The 21,056-nt window shown below is 44.7% G+C and overlaps 1 protein-coding gene across 1 annotated transcript; it reads right to left on the bottom strand.

Moving 5' to 3' along the window:
* Positions 1-1,641: 1,641 nt before the first annotated feature.
* LOC106555069 (uncharacterized) lies at positions 1,642-20,303 on the bottom strand. The gene is made up of 7 exons (XM_087705771.1): positions 20,209-20,303; positions 11,222-12,171; positions 6,706-6,757; positions 6,503-6,605; positions 6,150-6,292; positions 4,953-5,201; positions 1,642-3,215 (listed from the first exon to the last, which is right to left on the bottom strand). The coding sequence occupies exons 1-7, from the start codon at positions 20,278-20,280 to the stop codon at positions 2,490-2,492; spliced, it is 2,295 nt and encodes a 764-aa protein (XP_087561897.1). The 5' UTR covers positions 20,281-20,303; the 3' UTR covers positions 1,642-2,489.
* Positions 20,304-21,056: the final 753 nt, after the last annotated feature.

Below are 21,056 nucleotides of genomic sequence, written 5' to 3'. Positions count from 1 at the left end.
CTTAAACCCTTCCACAACTGTGCAGGGTACTCTAAGCTAGCGCAGATGGAAGCTTAAAACAGCAGGTGAAAACGAGGAATTAATCTGAGTTAAGCAATTTAGGAGCCAGTTTTAAAGCTCTCTCAGACAGCGCCCGAAAAATGCTAACCAAAAAATAAAATAAATCTATTTTTAATAAGAGCTGGATTTTTCCCATTCCTTCCCTTGGCCCTGTTTTCCAGAGAGATATTTCAGGGACTTTCTCCAACAGCTGCCTGAACCAAATGCAGGACTTGGATAACATTCCCTTCTATTCCAGCCTCAAAAGAGTCTGAAAAATCACATTCCAGGACAAGGCCATTAAAATACAGCAGCTGGGTTAAAAGAAAAATTGTTTTGATTCAGGTATGAAGTTGTGCGATTAAAACCCAGCGGTGCCCTGTTTTAGTGGCCACAGGGAAGCATTACAGGTAGTCCTCAACGTACGATCCCCCAAATTTATGTCGTTAAGTGAGAAGTGTGTTAAGTGCCCCCGTTTTACAACTTCCCTTGCCATGTTTATGAAGTGAATCGCTACCGTTGTTAAATTAGTAACACAGCCGCCAAGTGAATCTGTTCTCCTCCATGGACTTTGTTTATCAGAAGGTCGCATGACCATCCGTCATAGGGGTGAGTCAGTTGCCAAATGTCTGAATTTTAAACAGGGACGCCGCAACGTCTATGTATGTGGGGAAAGCAGTCGTAAGTCACTTTTTTTGGCGCCTTTTTAACTTTGAACCGTCACTAAATGAACTGTTATAAGTCGAGGACTACCTGTAAGTCGCTAATAGTCATGGACTTTGCAAATAAATCACGCATCTTCTGCAAAAACCATAACAAAGTTTGCTTAACATCTTATCACCTCCCGTTCAGTTCAAAACCCTCAAGCAACACAAATCTTCATTCTCTAATAATACTGTAATTCCAAGTGCAATTTACTAAGGGGTCACAGACTGACCCCCTTCTTGAAAATCTTCTCTTGAGGGAGGAATTTGAACCCAAGGCTGGGCTATTGGCTTAACAATGTGGAGCAGAGCCGATTCAAAATATTGTGCGTTTAGGACGGCAAACCTTTTAAACCCACCACATCTCTTCCCAAGATTCTGTCATTGTGCGATCTCAGAAATGATGCAGCTGCTTTCAAGAGCTGTATAAGTAATGGCCAAAATTGTGGAAACCTTTTGGGGAAAGTATTTTGAGGTTTGATGGCTAATAACACCACTTTTTTGTTGTAGTAGTACCATAAAATTATATATCAAATTTTTCTTGAGCACATGCGACCCAACTTTTTCTTGAGCGCATATGGCGCGCCAACCCACCCAAACTGCGTGTGATGTGTTGTGCGAGTTGCAAGGCCTGTTGTTGGTATGGTGGTGGTATTTCGTTGACCCGACTTTGGAATAGCTATCCTGAACCTCAGCTGTAGTCACTATAGGGGAGAGAGATAGGATTCACAAAAGCCAGTGACTCCTTTGAATAAAATGTGTTAATCTAAATGTTGCACCTCTAATCGCCTTTTCACATGCGTTGCTTGTATTTTTAGCTATCCCAGTTCTGTTTATAAAAGTAAAGGTTCCCCTTACACATAAGTGCTGGTCGTTCCTGACTCTAGGGGGCGGTGCTCATCTCTGTTTCAAAGCCGAAGAACCAGGGCTGTCCGAAGACGTCTCCGTGGTCATGTGGCCGGCATGACTCAACACCGAAGGCACACGGAATGCTGTTCCCTTCCCACCAGAGGTGGTCCCTATTTTTCTACTTGCATTTTTAAGTGCTTTCAAACTGCTAGGTTGGCAGAAGCTGGGACAAGTCGTGGGAGCTTGCTCCGTTATGCGGCACTAGGGATTCGAACTGCTGAACTGCCGACCTTTCTGATTGACAAGCTCAGCGTCTTAGCCACTGAGCTACCCATATTTTTGGGGGGAGGGAATTATAATCCAACATCAGTAGAACTTTCTTCATCATGGCCAGAATTTGGTTGATTTCTTGCTAAGGATTATATCCAGAACAGTCCTTTTACCCAGTGAGGGGATTCAAATAATTTAACAACCGGTTTTCTTCCCTAATGATTTCTTCCAACGACCAGTTCACCAAACTGCTCAGAAAATTAACAATCAGTTCTCCCGAAGTGGTGCGAACTGGCTGAATCACATCACTGCTTTTACCTAAAACCTGATAGGCTTTAGATTTGATCACACCTCCCAAGTCAAACACAACCTGAAAAAAAACAACACAAGCTTATTTCAGAAGGGAAAACGTCAGGTGGGTCTCCATGCGTCAAGACCAAGAATTGTGCTTCTACAGCAATATCCATAATAATTGCATTAACACTTAAGACAAAAGTTTGGGGCGAGCGTTGTTGAGTGCCGGATCGTGCCCCTGCCTAAGCAGATCAAAGGCTGCTTCTGAACGTCTGCCTCTTCCATCTCCAAAGATATCGCAGTCTTCACCACTTCTAGGACCGTCATGGACGATCAAAAGAGCACGTTTGGAGATGTCGTTGAATTGAGACGGGCCAGCGACTCTGGCTTTGGGCCAGGAGTGTAGGTTTCATCATCCCTGTCACCCTGAAAGGCATCTTGATAGGAACTGGAGGGCTCCCCCCACAGTTCCATGCCCAACCTGCTTCTGGTGGCCTCCTCCAAGTCATCTTCAAGCGATAGGTCCACCATCTGCTCCTTCCTCGTGGCCGTTCCTCCTTCACGGAGGACAGCGTTTGTCTTGGGCAAAACATCAATGCATTGATTGGTGTGCTCCGCCAAAACCAACGGCTGTTGGTCATCCCCTTCTTCAGAGATCACAAAGACTGCTTTGGGCCCTTCTATGTCTACCGGACCCTCCTTGGGCTTGGCACAGTTGATGGCATTGCTTTTCAATCTGAAGGCAACCTCCGGAGCATCCTTCCCTCCCCGACGGGGACTTTGGACAAGGGACAGAGAGCTCTCAACTTGGGAGGGCTCGGAAAGCCTCGGGTGGCCGCAATCAGGAGAACCGGTCAAGAAATCAAAAGATGGGTTTGCAAATTCGGACCTTCTCAAGGTAGAACCACCGGTCGCCTTCTGTGGTTTCTGGGCCGAAGGTGTCCACGGGTTACTGGCCAGATCTTCCAAATGGGACCCTTCAGACGTCCCTTCCGTTTCTCCGGCAGAGCGAACATTTTGAATCCTGGTGGGCTGGGTTGGGGTGGAGGTTGAAAAACCCTGGCAGGGAAGAGAAGATCCGTGTCAAGGACTTTGAGAGAAAATAGAGAAGAAGCGTTTCTTTAAGGCTCTTGCGTATGGATGAGATAGTGACAGATATAAGAGAGAGAGAGAGAGAGAGAGGGAGAGGAAGAAATAAAAATGAAATAGAGAAAGTGTTTGATAATGGATGCTTGATGGATGATAGATGATAAGATATAGGGATGATAGATAGTTAGATAGATAGATATAGATAGATAGATAGATAGATAGATAGATAGATAGATAGATAGATAGATAGATAGATAGATTAGATGATAGATGATAGATATGGATTGATAGGATAGAGAGAGAGAGAGAGAGATAAATAAGATAGATGATTGATAAATAGATACGATATGATAGATAAGGGATAGATAGATAGATAGATAGATAGATAGATAGATAGATAGATAGATAGATAGATAATGATGATAGATGATGATAGATGATAGATATGGATTGATAGGATAGAGAGAGAGATAAATAAGATAGATGATTGATAAATAGATATGATAGATAAGGGATAGATAGATAGATAGATAGATAGATAGATAGATAGATAGATAGATAGATAGATAGATAGATAGATGATAGATAGATAGATAGATAGATAGATAGATAGATAGATAGATAGATAGATAGATAGATGATAGATATGGATGGGTGGGTGGGTGGATGGATGGATGGATGGATGGATGGATGGATGGATGGATAGATAGATAGATAGATAGATAGATAGATAGATAGATAGATAGATAGATAGATTAGATGATAGATATGGATTGATAGGATAGAGAGAGAGAGAGAGATAAATAAGATAGATGATTGATAAATAGATACGATATGATAGATAAGGGATAGATAGATAGATAGATAGATAGATAGATAGATAGATAGATAGATAGATAATGATGATAGATGATGATAGATGATAGATATGGATTGATAGGATAGAGAGAGAGATAAATAAGATAGATGATTGATAAATAGATATGATAGATAAGGGATAGATAGATAGATAGATAGATAGATAGATAGATAGATAGATAGATAGATAGATAGATAGATAGATAGATAGATAGATAGATGATAGATATGGATGGGTGGGTGGGTGGGTGGATGGATGGATGGATGGATGGATGGATGGATGGATGGATGGATAGATAGATAGATAGATAGATAGATAGATAGATAGATAGATAGATAGATAGATAGATGATAGACAGACAGGATGATTGTATGTATATGTGTATGTAGGTGTGTATGTATGTATGTGTATGTATGTATGTACACACACACACACACACACACGCACATCTACCTATCTATGAGGAATATATATATTCCATCACCTCGTGTATGTTTATATGTGTATGTGTATGTGTATGTGTGTGTGTGTATATATGTGTGTGTATACACACACACACACACACACACACACACACACACAAACACACACTGGAGCATAAAGTGCCAGTTTGGTTCAGCACAGATTCTGTTACAGTCTCATGTACAAGCAGTACTTGATGTACGGCCATAATTGGGCTCAGAACTTCCACCCTGGAGTGGTGCCTGATTGTACCACCATTTTGCTACGGTCATTGAAGCGAGCCTTGCCCAGACTCCAGGACTGGCCCATCTTCCTCCCCAACCTCCTCCCTGTCCGACTTTGCTGCCAGTTCCGCTGGCCACCAGTGGGCCCCAACAAATACTCACTCCGCTTTTGGCCCCTTTGGAGAAAGAACCGTTGTTGGCCCAGTGGCTCCATTGCTCCTGCAGCTGTGGGAAGGGAGCCAAGAGGTCATGGAAGGTACGTGCGCGCCACGCCTGTGGCTTCAGACAAGCGCCCTTGGAGGGTTCTTCTCCCTGGGAATTGGACCCTTGGATGCTGGGCTCTGTTGGCTTGGGGATTAGCCATTCCGACACGGACGTCGGGCTAGTGACGCTTCTCGTCAACCTCTTGTCCTAAGGAGAGAGAAAACCCCCGTGGGAAGATGGCGTGGGATTTTCACGTGGCTGGTTTGAACATCCTCTCTTGAGCCACGGCGTGGCTTTGTGGGGAAATGATGATCCCTTCAGCGAGCCCATCCCCCAGACAGCCCCTCTATTGGGGCTGGAGCAGGAATCCATGCAGGAAAAAATGCATGGTGTTTATTGATGAAATGCAAGCAAAGTCAAAAGAGCCAAGGCGGCTCAGTGGTTAGAGTGCTGTACTGCAGCCACTTCAGCTGACTGTTATCTGCAGTTCAGTGGTTCAAATCTCACCGGCTCAGGGTTGACTCAGCCCTCCATCCTTCCGAGGTGGGTAAAATGAGGACCCAGACTGTGGGGGCAATATGCTGACTCTGTAAACCGCTTAGAGAGGGCTGAAAGCCCTATGAAGCGGTATATAAGTCTAACTGCTATTACTATTGCTATACATTTGACTGGCAAAAACAAGATTAAAAGCAGGCAAAATCTGAACAAGAAAACTCACTCTCATTTTCTCTGTGTGTGTGTCTGTCTGTCTGTCTCTTTCCCTTCCTCTCTCTCTTTCTCGCGCTCTCATTCTCTCTTTTTCTGTCTCATTTTCTCTCTCTGTCTCTGTGTGTCTTTCTCTTTCTTTCTTTCTCTCTTTCTCTCTCTCTCTCTCTCCTATTTCTCTCTTCACCTTTTTATCTCTCTTTATATCTCCCCCTCTTTCTCCCTTTCTCTCCTTCTATTTCTTTCTTTACCTTTTTATCTCTTTATCTCTACCTCTCTTTCTCCCTTCTCTCTTTCTCTCTCTTATTTCTCTCTCTTTTTTCTCTTCCCCTTCTTTCTGCATTTCTTTCTCCTTTCTCTTTTTCTCTTTCTCACATGCTTTCTCTTTGTTTCCCTTTTTTCTTTTTCTTTCTTTTTTATTCTCTCTCTCTCTCTTCCCCCCCCCCTTACCTGTATTTTACAAGAAGTAAAACTCAAGCGACCAGGTTCTGGATTGGCAGAAATAATGAACACCTCATCACCTCCCATGACAGCTGACATTGGAGGGGCTTCTAGATCAATGATGGGTTCCAGATTGCCAGGGCAGGAAGTGACTGGAGAAAATACCAAAATGTATTATTTGCACCAAAGAAATAGCAAGCATGTTTTCAGAATCATTTGTAACCCACTCTGCATTCTTCTCAAATGCTCTATAACAGTGTAATACTCTATGGTTGTGTGATATCACAGCAAAGATGAATGGAGTATTGAACCCTGAACAAGAACTTTCCAGAATTGGACAACGTAATCCTATATCTGCTTACCGACGCCATTTCTCCCAAGAGAATGATTGTTGTTTTCATTTTCTTGATATGGGATCACCAGCTGGAGTTCACTGACGTCGACACCGGAGTTGTGGATCTGATTCTACAATTCCAAACATTTCCAAGTTCAAGCAATCGATCAGCAACGAGTTTCAAAAGTGATAAACAAAGCTCACAAGGGGACCTGAAATAATTATACTTACTTCTTGATCACTGTGGACTTCCAGAGAACTTCTTTTGAGACATAACCTCCATCTAGAAAATAAAAAGAACAGAAAACATTTCAATCATTTAACACAATAACAAACAGAGTTGGAAGGGACCTTGTAGGTCATCTAGTCCAACCTCCCCCTACCCCCCACCAGTCCAGTTGTCATGCCTGCAAGCCGTCTTTTCTTTTTGGACTTCAGGCTTGCCACACTTTCTACTCTGAAAATGGGAGGGGGGATTGTATGGAGTTGGGTGATATGTAGCCATAATAACATTCTTCTTAGAAATTCAAGGTCATCTTTGTCTTTGCACCTGGCCGGAACTGGATGGGAAGAATCTGTCTTCGTGGCAGTGGAAGATTGGACCATGTGATGAACTTATGGGTGTTGGGGCTGGGTCTTGAACTTTCAACTGGTAGGGAAAACCTGGAAGCTTTCAGATTCAGGTTTTCCCAGATGTGCCAACATGGTTCTTTTAATAAATTGGAAATTTGAGGAACCTCTTGCCTCAGATTCTTATTTTATTTTGGATGCTATTTGGAACCCTGACACTACTATCTTCTTGAAAGCTTCCAGGGATGAAATTCCCGCAACTTCCGAAGGCAACTTCTGTTCCAGTGGTGGATTGTTCTCACTGTCAGAAAATGTCTCCTTGTTTCCAGGTTGAATCTCTCCTTGTTCAGTTTCCATCCATTATTCCTTGTCTGGCCTTCAGGTGCCTTGGAAAATAGCCTGACCCTCCTCCTCTCTGTGTCAGCCTCTCAAATATGTCTTAGAATGGGGCAAAGCCCACTTAACTGACGTCTTGCTTAGCAACACAAATTCAGGGCGCAATAACTCGAGGACTCCCTGTAAGTTTGGCTGTTCAGATATTCCACAGTTTGCAAAGTTGGGAGACCTTCGGTGGCAAGCTCTTTTGTCTTCGCAAATGAGTCAAGGCAAACCCCATCCTGCATTCGACAGGGCATGGTTCATAGTCACAAAGGTGGCCAGATGAATTCGGAGGCCAAAAGCAATTAGAAGTATTGGGCAACCAACAAGCAAAGCTTTCATTCCTTCTCCAGCCAGTACACAAAGGGAGCAGTGTGGCAAAATCTTGGAGAATCCCCAGAAAGTGGTGGAGGAGAATCCATCTTTGGACATTTCACTGAGGAACTGTCTTTTCCTTCCCCCACCCACTCCTCATTTACACGCACAAACACACACTATTAGAACAGCGTTAGGTGTCCTACACAGCCAGAATTTGGAGAAATATGTCTGGGGTGGTTTGCTGATTGTGTCCAGGCTGCTACTTTTAGCCTCACCAATGAAAATGAGAAGGAGGAAAAATGTTTAAAGACAAATCAACTAAACGTTGGACATGTCACCTGACATTTTATCATATGTGGTGGACATGTACAGAAGTTTAAAAAAAATACTGGGCAGAAACCCAAAGGTGTGAAGAGAAGAGAGGGAAGGAGGGAAAGAAGAAAGAGGAAAGGAGAGGAAGATGGGGAGGGATAGGAAGAGGAGGAGAGAGGGTATGAAGGGGAAGAGGTAGAGAGGAGTAGGGGAGAGGAAGGGGAAGAAGGAAAGGGAAAGGAGAGGAGGAAGGAAGAAAGGAGAGAAAGGAGGGAGGGAGAAAAGGAAAGTAGAGTGGCATCAAAACAAAATAGGTGTATGGGATGGTAAGCAAAGTAATCCCCATCATATATTTTAATTTTATATATGGAAAAATGAATGTTTAAAAGTATTAAAATGTGATAAGAATAATAACGAAGGGAATGTATACTTGTAAATGTGTGTATGAGACTAAAAATAAAAAAAACTTTTTAAAAAATAAATCCAAATGTGGTTGGAGAAGATGACGCATTGATCTAAAACCTGAACTGTTCTTGTTGGGTATATTATCAGAAAAATATAGTAAAGAAAATGTATATTTGACTATTCGCGTAATAACTGCAGCTAGAGTTGTGTTTGCACGAAATTGGAAGGGTGAAGAGATTCCCCACAGGTGAAAACGGGATTAAAAAAATATTAGAATGTGCAGAAATGAATAGATTAACACTTGCAATTAAAGGAAAGGAAGAATCTGACTATTATAATATATGGGAGCTATTCTATCAATGGGTAGAGAATAAATATGAAAATGATGTATTATAAAGTTAAATAAATTAAGAGAAATGTTATAATAATAGATATGCGAAGTTTTAAGTATTAGTATTAAAATAAGAATATATGTATATGTATATGTATATGTATGTATGTGTGTATGTGTATGTATGTATGTATGTATGTATGTGTGTGTGTATATATATATATATATATATATATATATATATATATATATATATATATATATATATATATATATATATATATATATGTAAGATTTAACTATTATGACACAAAAATTTTATACCCAGACAACACAATGTTTAATGAATGATGAAATGTTTGTATTAAAAGAAAAATAAAAAAATGAAAAAAAGAGAAAATGAGAAGGAGGAGATGAAGAGAAGCACTGAGAGAAGTAACCACCACCACAGTAGCTACTGGCTGAAGCTTCAGGAAAGCACAGCAGAGCAACAGGGAAGGAGAAAATGTCCCATGCTCCCCAAAACAGCATGTGAATTTTTCCTTAATAACTGACCAATCAAGTTTTGGACTTTCGGATCAGCGTTGCCCCAAGGAAAGAGCTTGAAGCTTGAGGTTCCCAAGACTCACTCATGAATCAATCCATTAACTGGATTCGTGTATTGGAAGATGGCGAGGTTGGACCACAAGGCTTCAGGATGCCTATTCTTTTACTTCAGATAGTCAGATGACGCCACTCTAATGGCAGAAAGTGAAGAGGAACTAAAGAGCCTCTTGATGCGGGCGAAAAAGGAGAGTGCAAAAACTGGCTTGAAACTCAACATTAAGAAAACTTAAGATCATGACATCTGGCCCCTTCCATTCCTGCGGAAGAAATGGAGGTCGGGACAGATTTTATTTTCCTGGGCTCCAAGATCATCACAGATGGGGACTGCAGCCAAGGAATTAAAAGACGCTTGCTCCTAGGGAGGAAAGCGATGGCAAATCTAGACAGCAGACTAAAAAGCAGAGACATCACCCTGCCAACAAAAGTGTGTCTAGTCAAGGCGATGGTTTTCCCAGTTGCAATGGATGGCTGTGAAGGTTGGACCGTAAGGAAGGCTGAACGCCAAAGAATGGAGGCCGTTGAACTCTGGTGCAGGAGAAGATGCCTGCAAGTCCCTTGGACTTCAAGGCGATCCAACCGGTCAGTCCTAGGGATGATCAACCCTGACTGCTCTTTAGAAGGCCAGATCCTGAAGAGGAAACTCAAATCCTTTGGCCACCTAATGAGAAGGAAGGACTCCCTGGAGAAGAGCCTCATGCTGGGAACGATGGAGGGCAAAAGAAGAAGGAGACTATGGAGAATGCAGAGGCTGGATGGAGTCACTGAAGCAGTCGGCATGAGCTTCAATGGACTCCAGAGGCTGGTAGAGGACAGGAAGGCCTGGAGGAACGTTGTCTGTGGGGTCACGATGGGTCGCTAGGGATTCAAACTGCTGACCTTCTGATCGACAAGCTCAGCGTCTTAGCCACTGAGCCACCACATCCCTTCATACAAGGGCTGAAATGACTGCTGATCTAAGATTATGTGTTTTTGATGTATCAATCTGAGTAATTAATTTATTAATCTGTACTAAATGCATCTGACTAAAACCTATTAAAACCACTGATAAGGCAGAAGCATTATCCAGCTGGTGATGCACCATGGTGTATGTAACCTATTTAGCTGTTGTATTAAAAATTATCCATGTTTTAATTAAGCATTTAATTTCAGGTCGTCTTTGATTTATGTTCACAATTGAGCCTAAAATGCCCGTTGCTAAGTGAGACTTTGTTAAGTGACTTTTGTCCCATTTTGCGACAAGGAAAGTCATCAAATGGGTGAAATTCACTTAACGAATTTCTCTCTTAACCATGTACATTTTGGGCTCAGTTATGGTCATAACACAAGGACTCACTTTTTTCTAGTATTGGAGAAACATCGCTCCACGTCATTAAATCCATTAGTATTGCAGCTTAAAGTGACTTCAGAAACATGGGATTAAGGATTAAGATCAAGGAGAGATTCAACCTGGAAATAAGGAGAAATTTCCTGACAGGAAGAGCAATCAACCCATGGAACAGAAGTTGCCTTCAGAAGTTGTGGGAGCTTCATCACTGGAGGCTTTCAAGAAGAGACTGGACTGCCATCTGTCAGAAATAGTGTAGGGTCTCCTGCTTGGGTTGGACTAGATGACCTACAAGGTCTCTCCCATCCTCTGTTAATCTGAATCTATCTAAGATGATCTGAAGACGAAAACCTACAGTTTTAGTCTTGGACTGCCATCTGTCTGAAATGGGGTAGGGTCTCCTGCTTGGGTGGTGTGGTTGACCTACACAGTCCCTTACAACTCTGCTAATCTGTCAAGACTGAAAACACAAAACGGTGAAGGATCCACCATCGCTCACTTACCTACATGCAATGCAGAGGGAGGACAGGAGGACCATCGCAAAGAACAGGATGCCAGTGATGACCACGAGCATCATGGTATTCTCTTCTCCATCCTTGATATCGTTGGTGGGCATCATCTCCGTCCCGTTCTTGTACTCAAAGAGCATGGCGAAGCCTCGCCCACGGTCGGTGGTGGTGATGAGCTCCACAATAACTTCCACCATTTTCAGAGACGACCCAAAGGTCATGTTTTGGTTCAAGGGTGATTTTGTCCCACAGAAACGAGAAGAAAAAGCAATGAGGTCCGAGACATATAAGACGTCATCTGGACAAACATCAGCGGAGAATGATGGGGTAGAAGAGATGTTCAGCGGCAAGATCACGGTTGAAATGGCAGCATCGTCTCCAAAAATCACCTTCCCTGAACGTTTCTGAGGACCTTCGGCCGTCTCCTTAGCAGGATAGTGAGCAAATACTATTTTGTCCACCAAGTCCTTCTTCTCTTGTTTTCCACCTTGTCTCATCAAGGTGTTGTTGGTTCCTCCCTGGGTTGGAAATTTACTTGATTGTGTGACAGCTAAGTCTTTGGGTTCTCCACTTGGATGGGATTCTTTCCACTCAAGGTTTTGAGAAGTGGCTTCGAGAAGGCCCTCAACGGGATCCGTTGAGTCAAGATCAGGGTCCACCGAAGTCTTGGTTGGAAAGATGGAGCTGGAATATCCTGCAGTTTCTTCTCCAGATGATGACTCCTTGTTTGTATTTTTGGTCAAAGAAAAATAGCCATCCCAGGCGTCTTCACTGAGGCTTTCAAAGACATCAAAGTCAAAGATCTCCAACAATAGGTAGGTCTTAGCAGGGATAAGAAATCGCCAGACGCAGTGCATCCCCGATGAATAATTGTTGGGGAATCCAGGAGATAAAATCAATCCTCTTTCCCAGGAACTGAACTGAGCCCCACAAGAATAATAGACCTGAAACAACAAAAAGGAGGAAAAGTCACACTCGTTTCCTTCAACAAAAGCTTTCACTCTGTCAACTGACCACGTTCTCCCTCCATTTTGGACCCATCAGTTCTGAGTTAATTTTTTTTTTACAGATTAACAGAGTTGGAAGATACCTTGTAGGTCATCTAGTCTAACCCCGCGCCCAAGCAGGAGACCCTGCACCATTTCTGACAGATGGCTGTCCAGTCTCTTCTTGAAAGCCTCCAGTGATGAAGCTGCCACAACTTCCGAAGGCAACTTCTCTTTCATTAGTTGATTGTTCTCATGGTCACAAAAATTCTCCTTATTTCCAGGTTGAATCTCTCCTTAAATCCAACATCCACCACCTTAAATCCATTATTCCTTGTCTGCCTTTAGGTGGTTTGGAAAATAGCTTGACCCCCTCCTCTCTCTCGCAGCCCCTCAAATATTGGAACATTGCTATCCTGTCTCCCCTGGTCCTTCTCTTCACTAGACTAGCCATGCCTGGTTCCTGTACCCATTCATCTTATGTTTTAGCCTCCAGTCCCTTCATCATCCTGGTTGCTCTTCTCTGCACTCTTTCTAGAATCTCCGCATCCTTTTTATAGTGTGGTGACCAAAACTGGATGCAGAATTCTTGGGGCGGTCTTACTAAGGCTTTATATATACTTATTTGTTGCTCATGGATACAAAACAAAGTTTTTCCTGTCTTGAAAAAAATGTTGGGAGGAGAACAAAACTCATGCTGGTTCAGAGACTCGAGACCTCCACTCCAATCACAACTGATTGTGTTGAGGAAACCAGTGGAACGGCTTGCCTTCAGAAGCTGTGGGTGCCTCATCACTGGAGGTTTTTAAGAAGAGACTGGATAGCCAATGCTGGCTGGGGAACTCTGGGAGTTGAAGTCCACAAGTCTTAAAGTTCCCAAGTTTGGACACCCCTGGCATAAAGCATCTATGGAATTTCAGCCTTGACCCACAAGATATAAATCCTCATATATTTTCTAATCCCGCTGGCAATTAAGCTTCGATAGAGCAAAGTTATACATTAACAAGACTTTCTCTTAAACGCCGTCCGTTCTCTGGCATTAATTGTGGAGGAAAGGAGGTTTTAAAAGGGAGGGGGGAAAGAAACTACAAAGGGATTAAGTCATTTTTAGTCTGTTTCAACAGAAATGGATCTTGGCAAGAAAACAGAGAAGTCACACAGAGTTTGTGTGGAAGCCCAGATGTGAAAATATTGCAGATTCTTTCCCCTTCGGCCTCAGATTAAACTCGCTGGAGAATAATAAAAGAACAGAATTGGAAGGGACCTTGGAGGTCTTCTAGTCCAACCCCCTGCTCAGGCAAGAGACCCTATATCAGTGATGGCGAACTTTTTCGCCACCGAGTGCCCAAACCGGAACTCAGGTGCATGTACCTGCGCCGGAGCACTAGAAAACCCAAACACCAGCTAGTCGGCACATGCATGCCTGCTTTCTGGCTGTTTTTCGGGCCAAAAACAGCCAGGAAAATGACCCGAAAATGAGCATGGTGTTTTAGGATTTAAATGTTTCTCCTAATTTTTCTGGCGGACCCAAACAATTTTGGTATCAAGATTGATACCCATTTTATGCAATGAGATGCAAAAATCTAGATTATGTAAATGTGCCGAAAAATCCAGGTGACCACAAGGTGGAGCTAAAGAATAATCACCCCCAACGTGTCTGTGCTGCCATCTTGTGGTCATGCCTATTTTTACAACCCAGATCTGGTACCCATAATCTATCTATCCCATCCAACTCTGTAGAGATTCACAGTCATCCAGGCCAGCAGTCACCAACTGGCAGATGGTGACCGCTGGCCTGGTCCAGGAGAAAAGTTTGGTGGTCCGCAGAAAAATTATTTGCATGTTTTATATTGCACTAAATCCTATTTATCTTTTTTCTAAAAATTCATATTAGTGGTCCGCAGGATTTAAAATTATGAATTTAGTGGTCCCTACGGTTGGTGATCTCTGATCCAGGCCATGGTTTTCCCAAAGGTGCTTTTTCAGGAGGGAACTGAACCTTTCTTGTTTTTTCTTTGAAGACATTTCATTTCTCATTCAAGAAGCTTCTTCAGCTCTGACAGGACGGTGGGGAATGGAAGGATTTATTCTCCTTGCAGACAGCTGGTCATTTGCATCCTTTTAGAGGGTCATTGAGGCCACTTGGAAGTTTATTTGTGTCCTCAGGGTCACCTGAGTGGTGCAAATGATTCCTGTTGAACTAAAGAAACTTCTGGGAAGAGCAATAGTTAGACTTATATACCGCTTCATAGGGCTTTCAGTCCTCTCTAAGCGGTTTACAGAGTTAGCATATTGCCCCCAACAACAATCCGGGTCCTCATTTTACCCACCTCGGAAGGATGGAAGGCTGAATCAACCTTGAGCCTAGTGGGATTTGAACAGCCGAACTGCTGAACTGCAGTCAGCTGAAGTAGCCTGCAGTGCTGCATTTAACCACTGCTCCACCTTGGCTCTCCAGCAAAACATCTTCAAAGAAGAAAACAAGAGAGTCCAATTGCCTCTTGAAAAAGCACCTTGGGGTAACTCATCTGAGGTTGCTGGAGATCTATTCTCAAGGCCCTTTGCTTGAAGCCACACTAGCTGATGTTCAACAACATCTGGATGGACATCCATCTTCTCTTATCTTGAATCTTTTACACCGAAATAAACAGAGACGAGAAAGCATAGAAACCTCATTAAACCCATGAGATTTACATTTAAAAAAAAAAATCCTAACCCAATAGAGTAAATTATCGTTGTGTTACCGCCTACTTTGCATCACCAGCTGAATTTTACAAAGTCAATGCAGCTGCCTCTTTATTAGGAAAAAGATTCAGAATTTGTTTCTGGTCTTCGGGGCTTAGCCAGAAATTATTTTTCCATAGCGCCAAATTACTGGAGCTTAACTGACATGTTTTGCTCTTGTTGATTACAGCTTCAGATGCCAGGAAAGTCTGTCTGGTAATTGCATGGAAGGAGAAAACTGTTTGTGACTCAACGGAGGCTGGTTTACTCATTCAGAGAAAGGTGTGGCTTTCTTTACAAACTTCTTGAATACGAAACAGCTTGTTGTTTCTATGTGAAATGTCTTTCTCTTTGTAGTAGACAGAGGTGGGTTTCACATAATTGTAATACCGGTTCGGTGTGCACCAAAACTGTGAGTGTGTGCGCCTTCTGCGCATGTGAGCGGAATTCCGCACATGCGCTTTGTTCCCGTGCATGTGTGTGGCTTAGAAAATGTAGCTTAATAGGACAACATTGAGCAAAATGGAAAAAGCTGGGTTGCTGTATCACATTTATGGCTAACTTTTTTCTCCTTGCATGCCAAAATTGCGCATGCGTGCCCACACCCATAATACAATGTGCCCCGCCACCCTGCACATGAGAGCACACCCTCCCACACCCCCTCCATCCCCACGCATGCATATGACCCCCTGTGCGCTCCCCCCCACATGTGTGCGACCCCTCACACCCCGTTTTGGGCCTGGCAGGCCTCCCAGAAGCCTCTTGAAACAAAAAATGAGACACAGGGGGGCAGCGCCCCCCACCCCCATACTCCCTTTCACCCACCCACCCATGCACGCATGACTCCCCCGGCCCCCATGCATGTCTCCCGTAGAAGATCTGAAAATCAATGTGCTGGCGGGAGGCACATGCGCAGTGGAGCTGTGGCATGCCATAGGTTCGCCATCACAGTTATATCGAAATAACAGAGTTGGAGGGGAACTTGGAGGACTTCTAGTCCAACCCCCTGCTCAAGCAGGAGACCTTCCATCATCCCAAACAAATGGTTGTTCCCATCTCTTCTTAAAAACCTCCAGTGTTGGAGCATTCACAACTTCTGGAGGCAAGTTGTTCCACTGATTAATTTTTCTAGCTGTCAACAAATTTCTCCTGAGTTCTAGGTGACTTCTCTCCTTGATTGGTTTCTTCTAATTCATTTATAAATGTATAATTTAGTGGTCTTCTCTTCAGGAAACCTGGTCCTGTAGATTCTCCCCCCCCCCTCACAACAACAGTCCGGGAATCTGCTGAGAAAAATCCAAGCCATGTTCAAATCAAATCCTTGGAGGAAATTTTTAGGAGAGGTTGTGTTAGTTTTTCAAAGCTCAGTTCCTTCCCTTCTCTTCTCCTCTTTCCCCATGCTGAGATGAAAGCATAAAGTCGACTTTGTTTTCCAACGCCCCAAAGTAGGCTCTCTTTCATGTGGGCCCCAGGATATTTCCACATGTTGAGCATGCTACAGAAGGCCATATGGATAAGAAAACAACCCACATGTGGGAAACGAAAGAGGCCAGGCTGTAGGAGATTATTTTGATTACTCCCTCTGGATTTCAACCTCCCTGGATGCCACAAATAATTTTATTTCCCCTCCATGCTTCCTCTAACCGACCACCAAATTCCAGAGTTTTGGATTATACCTTGTTTTGATGAATATTACCGTAGTTTTCAACCTGAAGAAAGCTAATATCACGGCATCCGGCCCTCTCAATTCTTGGCCGATAGATAGTGACAGTTTTTGTTTTCCTGGGCTCCAAGATCAGCGCAGATGGGGACTGCAGCCAAGAAATTAAAAGACGCTTGCTCCTGGGGAGGAAAGCTATGGCAAACCTAGACAGCATACTAAAAAACAGAGACATCAACCTGTGTGCATAATCATGGTGATGGTTTTCCCAGTTGCAATGGATGGCTGTGAAGGTTGGACCATAAGGAAGGCTGAGCGCCAAAGAATGGAGGCCTTTGAACTCTGGTGCTGGAGAAGACTCCTGCGAGTCCCTTGGACTGCAAGGCCATCCAACCGGTCAGTCCTAGAGGAGATCAACCCTGACTGCTCTTTAGAAGGCCAGATCCTGAAGAGGAAACTCAAAGACTTTGGCCACCTAATGAGAAGGAAGGACCCCCTGGAGAAGAGCCTCATGCTGGGAACGATGGAGGGCAAAAGAAGAAGGGGACGGCAGAGAATGAGGTGGCTGGATGGAGTCACCGAAGCAGTCGGCATGAGCTTCAATGGAGACCAGAGGATGGTAGAGGACAGGAAGGCCTGAAGGAACATTGCCTGTAGTTTTGATGAACATTAGTTTCTTACATTAGTTTTAGGTACACCTCTACAAGTAGACCCACCTGCTCTTACAACAAGGACCAAAACGCTGGTTTGATCTTGGATGTCCCATCCTTTCAGCTCCATGTCTCCAAGTCTCCATATCACGAGCCTTTACTAACAACTCTGGGGTTCAATGTCTCCATATCTGGAAGGTCTCCAAATTGAGAAGAAACCAATCAACTGTATGGAGATGAAAGTTAGGACACCGCGGAACTGGAGACCATCAACTGAGTGATCCTGGACCTCAATACCTTGCTGAAGGCATTATCAAAAGGGCAATTTTTTTCCGATACGATGGGTCATTCTTGGTCATGACTGACCCAACCTTCCTCTTCCTCCCCCTCCCAATTTTTCCTCATTGTGGAGGTCTTTGTTGGCTGCAAACAACCCAACGTCTATTACAGTGTTTCCCAACTTTGGCAATCTGAAGATGTCCGGACTTCAACTCCCAGAATTCTGGGAGTTGAAGTCCGGACATCTTCAAGTTGCCAAGGTTGGGAAACACTGGTCTATTATAAGCCAAAGGGGCCCATTTTTTAAACACTTGGCCTTATTTATGGCATAGATTTCTTGGCTTCTATTATTTGCTTGGTTGATCTGGCAAGGGAGCTAATTCAGCAAGCTGTGATCCCAGCCGGGCTGCCAGATTTAATAGCTGAAATGTCATAGACTTTATTAATCAAACTGCATTCTTTGCTAATTGAGGGACATAGTTTCCGAGTGGAAGGATTTTTTCCCCCTCCCTAACCAAATACTTTACTGAGCTTAGGAGCAAGGCCGAGTGGAAGGGAGGAGGGGGAAAATCCATCTTTGTTCACTTTGTTATTAGGCTTGATCACACAGCCAGCCAGATGTTTAGACTGGAGTTGGTGTTTTGGTCCCCCCTCCGGGTGGAATCTTTCCCCAGCATCTGGAAAGTTGGTGGTAAAGGTTTCATTGCAGGATGGCAGCTGTTGCAAGCCAAGCTGCCTTCTGCAATTGACTTATTTTGTCAATGCTGATGGGGTTCAAATGTTGCTCCAGAGATGTTTTGGGGTGCCTGTCCAGCGAGTTTCATTTCGGACTGAGGGGGAAAGAATCTGCAATATTTCCACATCTGGGCTTTCTTTGGCCATAGTTGTTCTCCTTCTATTGCAAGTCTTTGTATTTTGTGATATTTCCCCCCCCTCCAGTTCTTTCTCTTCTATTCTGCTGTCTCCAGCAAATGCCACATTCACTATCCATTTTTTTTAAATTTCTTATCAACAACTGTTGTGGTGTTGTGTGGCAGGTGCTTATTTGTCTGAATTCTAAAGTTGCTGAGTATTTTGTCTCCTCCTGCTCTTCTTCTTCTCCTCCTCCTTCTTTCTTCTTCTTTTCTTCTTCTTCTCCTCCTTTTCTTCTTTTCTTCTTTTCTTCATTTTCTTCCCCTCCTCCTTTTCTTCTTCTTTTCTTTTTTTCTTCTCCTCCTCTTCCTCCTTTTCTTCTTCTCCTCCTCCTTTTCTTCTTTTCTTCTTTTCTTCTTCTCCTCCTCTTCTTCTCCTTCTTCCCCTCTTCTTCTTCTCCTCCTTCTTTCCTCCTCCTCCTCCTTCTTTCCTCCTCCTCCTCCTCCTCCTCTTCTCCTCCTCCTCCTCCTCCAATTATTTTAATAATTATTTATTATTTTGTCTTTTATGATGTTGGATAACCATTTGTCTGAAGTGGTGTAGGGCTTCCTGCCTAAGCAGGGGGTTGGACTAGAACACTAGAAGACCTCCAAGGTCCCTTCCCACTCTTGTTATTCTCATTGCTTCCATCCATCCATCCCGCCATCCAACCACCTCTGCTTCCTCTTCCTCTTTTCATCACTTCATTCAAGGTGGCTAGTCCAGTGGCTTACAGTGTCATGGCCAAGGGAACTGACTGTTCAGCGAAGGCTTTCCGACCGGGAAAGCGCGCTCCGACGCCCCCCGCAGTCCTCTCCCCCTCCCCAAATCCGCCTGGCTTCGTTTGGGGCGGAATTTGAAATCAAAGCGAGTCCTGGCCGGCTCTTTCCTTCCCTGCCAGCTCCGGCGATCGTAAACAACGTCAATGGCTCTTTCCATCCACCTACCCCCCCCCCCAATTTTCCTTTTCAATTAAATCCACATGGACCCTGTTTGGGAATCCCTCTCTTCCGGCTCTGCCTCTCCCCTTCTCTCCCGCCCGCAACTTTCCAACGAGTCCCAGGAAACGGAGGAAGATGGGGAGGGGGGAAGAGAAGCCACCCCGACATGTCCGGATAAACTCCCCCTCCCCACCCCCCACACAAACACTCCCCACTCCTTCCCTCCCTGCCCGCCCGCCCGAAGTCTGGGCACGGCGAAGCGCAATTACGCAGCCCGTCCGCCGCTTTGGAGAGGTGCCGGGCCCTTCGCGTCGTCGGGAGAGGCTCTTTCCATGCAAAGTTGGGGGGTGGGGAGGTGGCAGAGTTTGGGGTTTTTTTTGGGGGGGGGAACCCGGGAGTCCCCAGCGTCGGAAAGTTTTTGCAAAGGAGTGAAAAGAAGCATTAGGGAAAGAGGAGAAGAGGAAGAGAAGCGAGAGACGGAAAGGAGAAAGAAGAAGAAAAAAGAGTCAGACAGAAAGAGACAGAGAGACACACAGAGAGAATGAAAGAGAGAGAGAGAATGAGAAAAAGAAAAGACACACAGAGAGACAGAGAGAGAGAAAATGAGACAGACAGACAGAGAAAGAGAGAAGAGCGAGAGAAAGAGAGAGAGGAAGGGAAAGGGAAAGAGGCAGAGACAGAGAGAGAGTAGAGAGAGAAAATGAGAGAGACAGAGAGAGAGAATGAGAGAAAGACACACACAGAGAGAGATAGAGAAAGAGAGAGACAGAGAGGGAAACACATACAGACACAGACAGACAGAGGGAGATCCCCCCCCCTTGGCATAAACCTCCCCCCTCCCAGGGTTTACCTGGCCTTGAGCCCCCCAGGACCAGCACAGGGCGGCCGCTGTCAGCAGAGGCAAGCAGGCGGGACGGCCCATCCTGCCTTCTCCGGTTGGGACGCTTGCCTGCTGGGCGAAACAGCCGGCGGCAGCGGAGGCTCAGCCCCTATCCGCTCGGGGGGACGGGCCGGCTGACGGGGTGGGTGGGTGGCTGCCCCCGCCCGGCTCCCCTCTCCGTCCTCCCCCGACGCCGCCCGCCCGGTTCTCCGCTTCTTGGCCGCCTCCCCGGCGCGGGCGGATCACCTGCGACAGGAGGGGAGACTTTGAGATCTCTCCCCCTTCCTCCTCTAGCCAGCCTTGTTTGAGGCGGGGGTCGCGGGGGAGACTTCGGCTAACGGGAGAGGGAAAGGAGGAGCCGTTGCGTTTGTCCCGGCCCGCTGGTTGGGGGTCCCCCCTTGGCTCTTGGGGTCCTCTTTCTTTTATACAGTCTAAGAAGGAAGGGAGGGGTCCCCCGGTGGCCCCTTTCTTCTCCTCCCTCTTCTTTTTTTCTTCCCGTTTTTTTCTTCTGCTTCTTTTTACTTCCTTCTCTCCCTCTGTCCCTTTCATTCAACTTTTCCCTTTCCTTTCTTCCCTCCCTCCCTTCTTTCCTTTCTTCTCATTTTCCTTCCTCTTTTCTTTCCTCCTTTCCTTCCATCTCATTTTCTTTCCTTCCTTCCTCCCTCCCTCCCTTATCTGTCCTTTTCTCCCTCTCCCTTCCCCTTTTTTTCTATCCCTTCCTTCTTTCCTTTCATCCTTCTTCTTGTTTTCTTTTTCCATTCCCCCTCTTCCCTTCCCTGCCCATCTCTTTCCCCTCTTCCTTCCTTCCCCTCTCAATT

This window comes from Thamnophis sirtalis, unplaced genomic scaffold (assembly GCF_051295495.1).
Source record: "Thamnophis sirtalis isolate CommonGarterSnake01/CBP01778 unplaced genomic scaffold, rThaSir2_p1.2 scaffold_2, whole genome shotgun sequence".
NCBI lineage: Eukaryota > Metazoa > Chordata > Lepidosauria > Squamata > Natricidae > Thamnophis > Thamnophis sirtalis.
The sequence above is the reverse complement of the archived record's forward strand: the minus strand, read 5'-3'. Positions and strand labels throughout refer to the sequence as shown.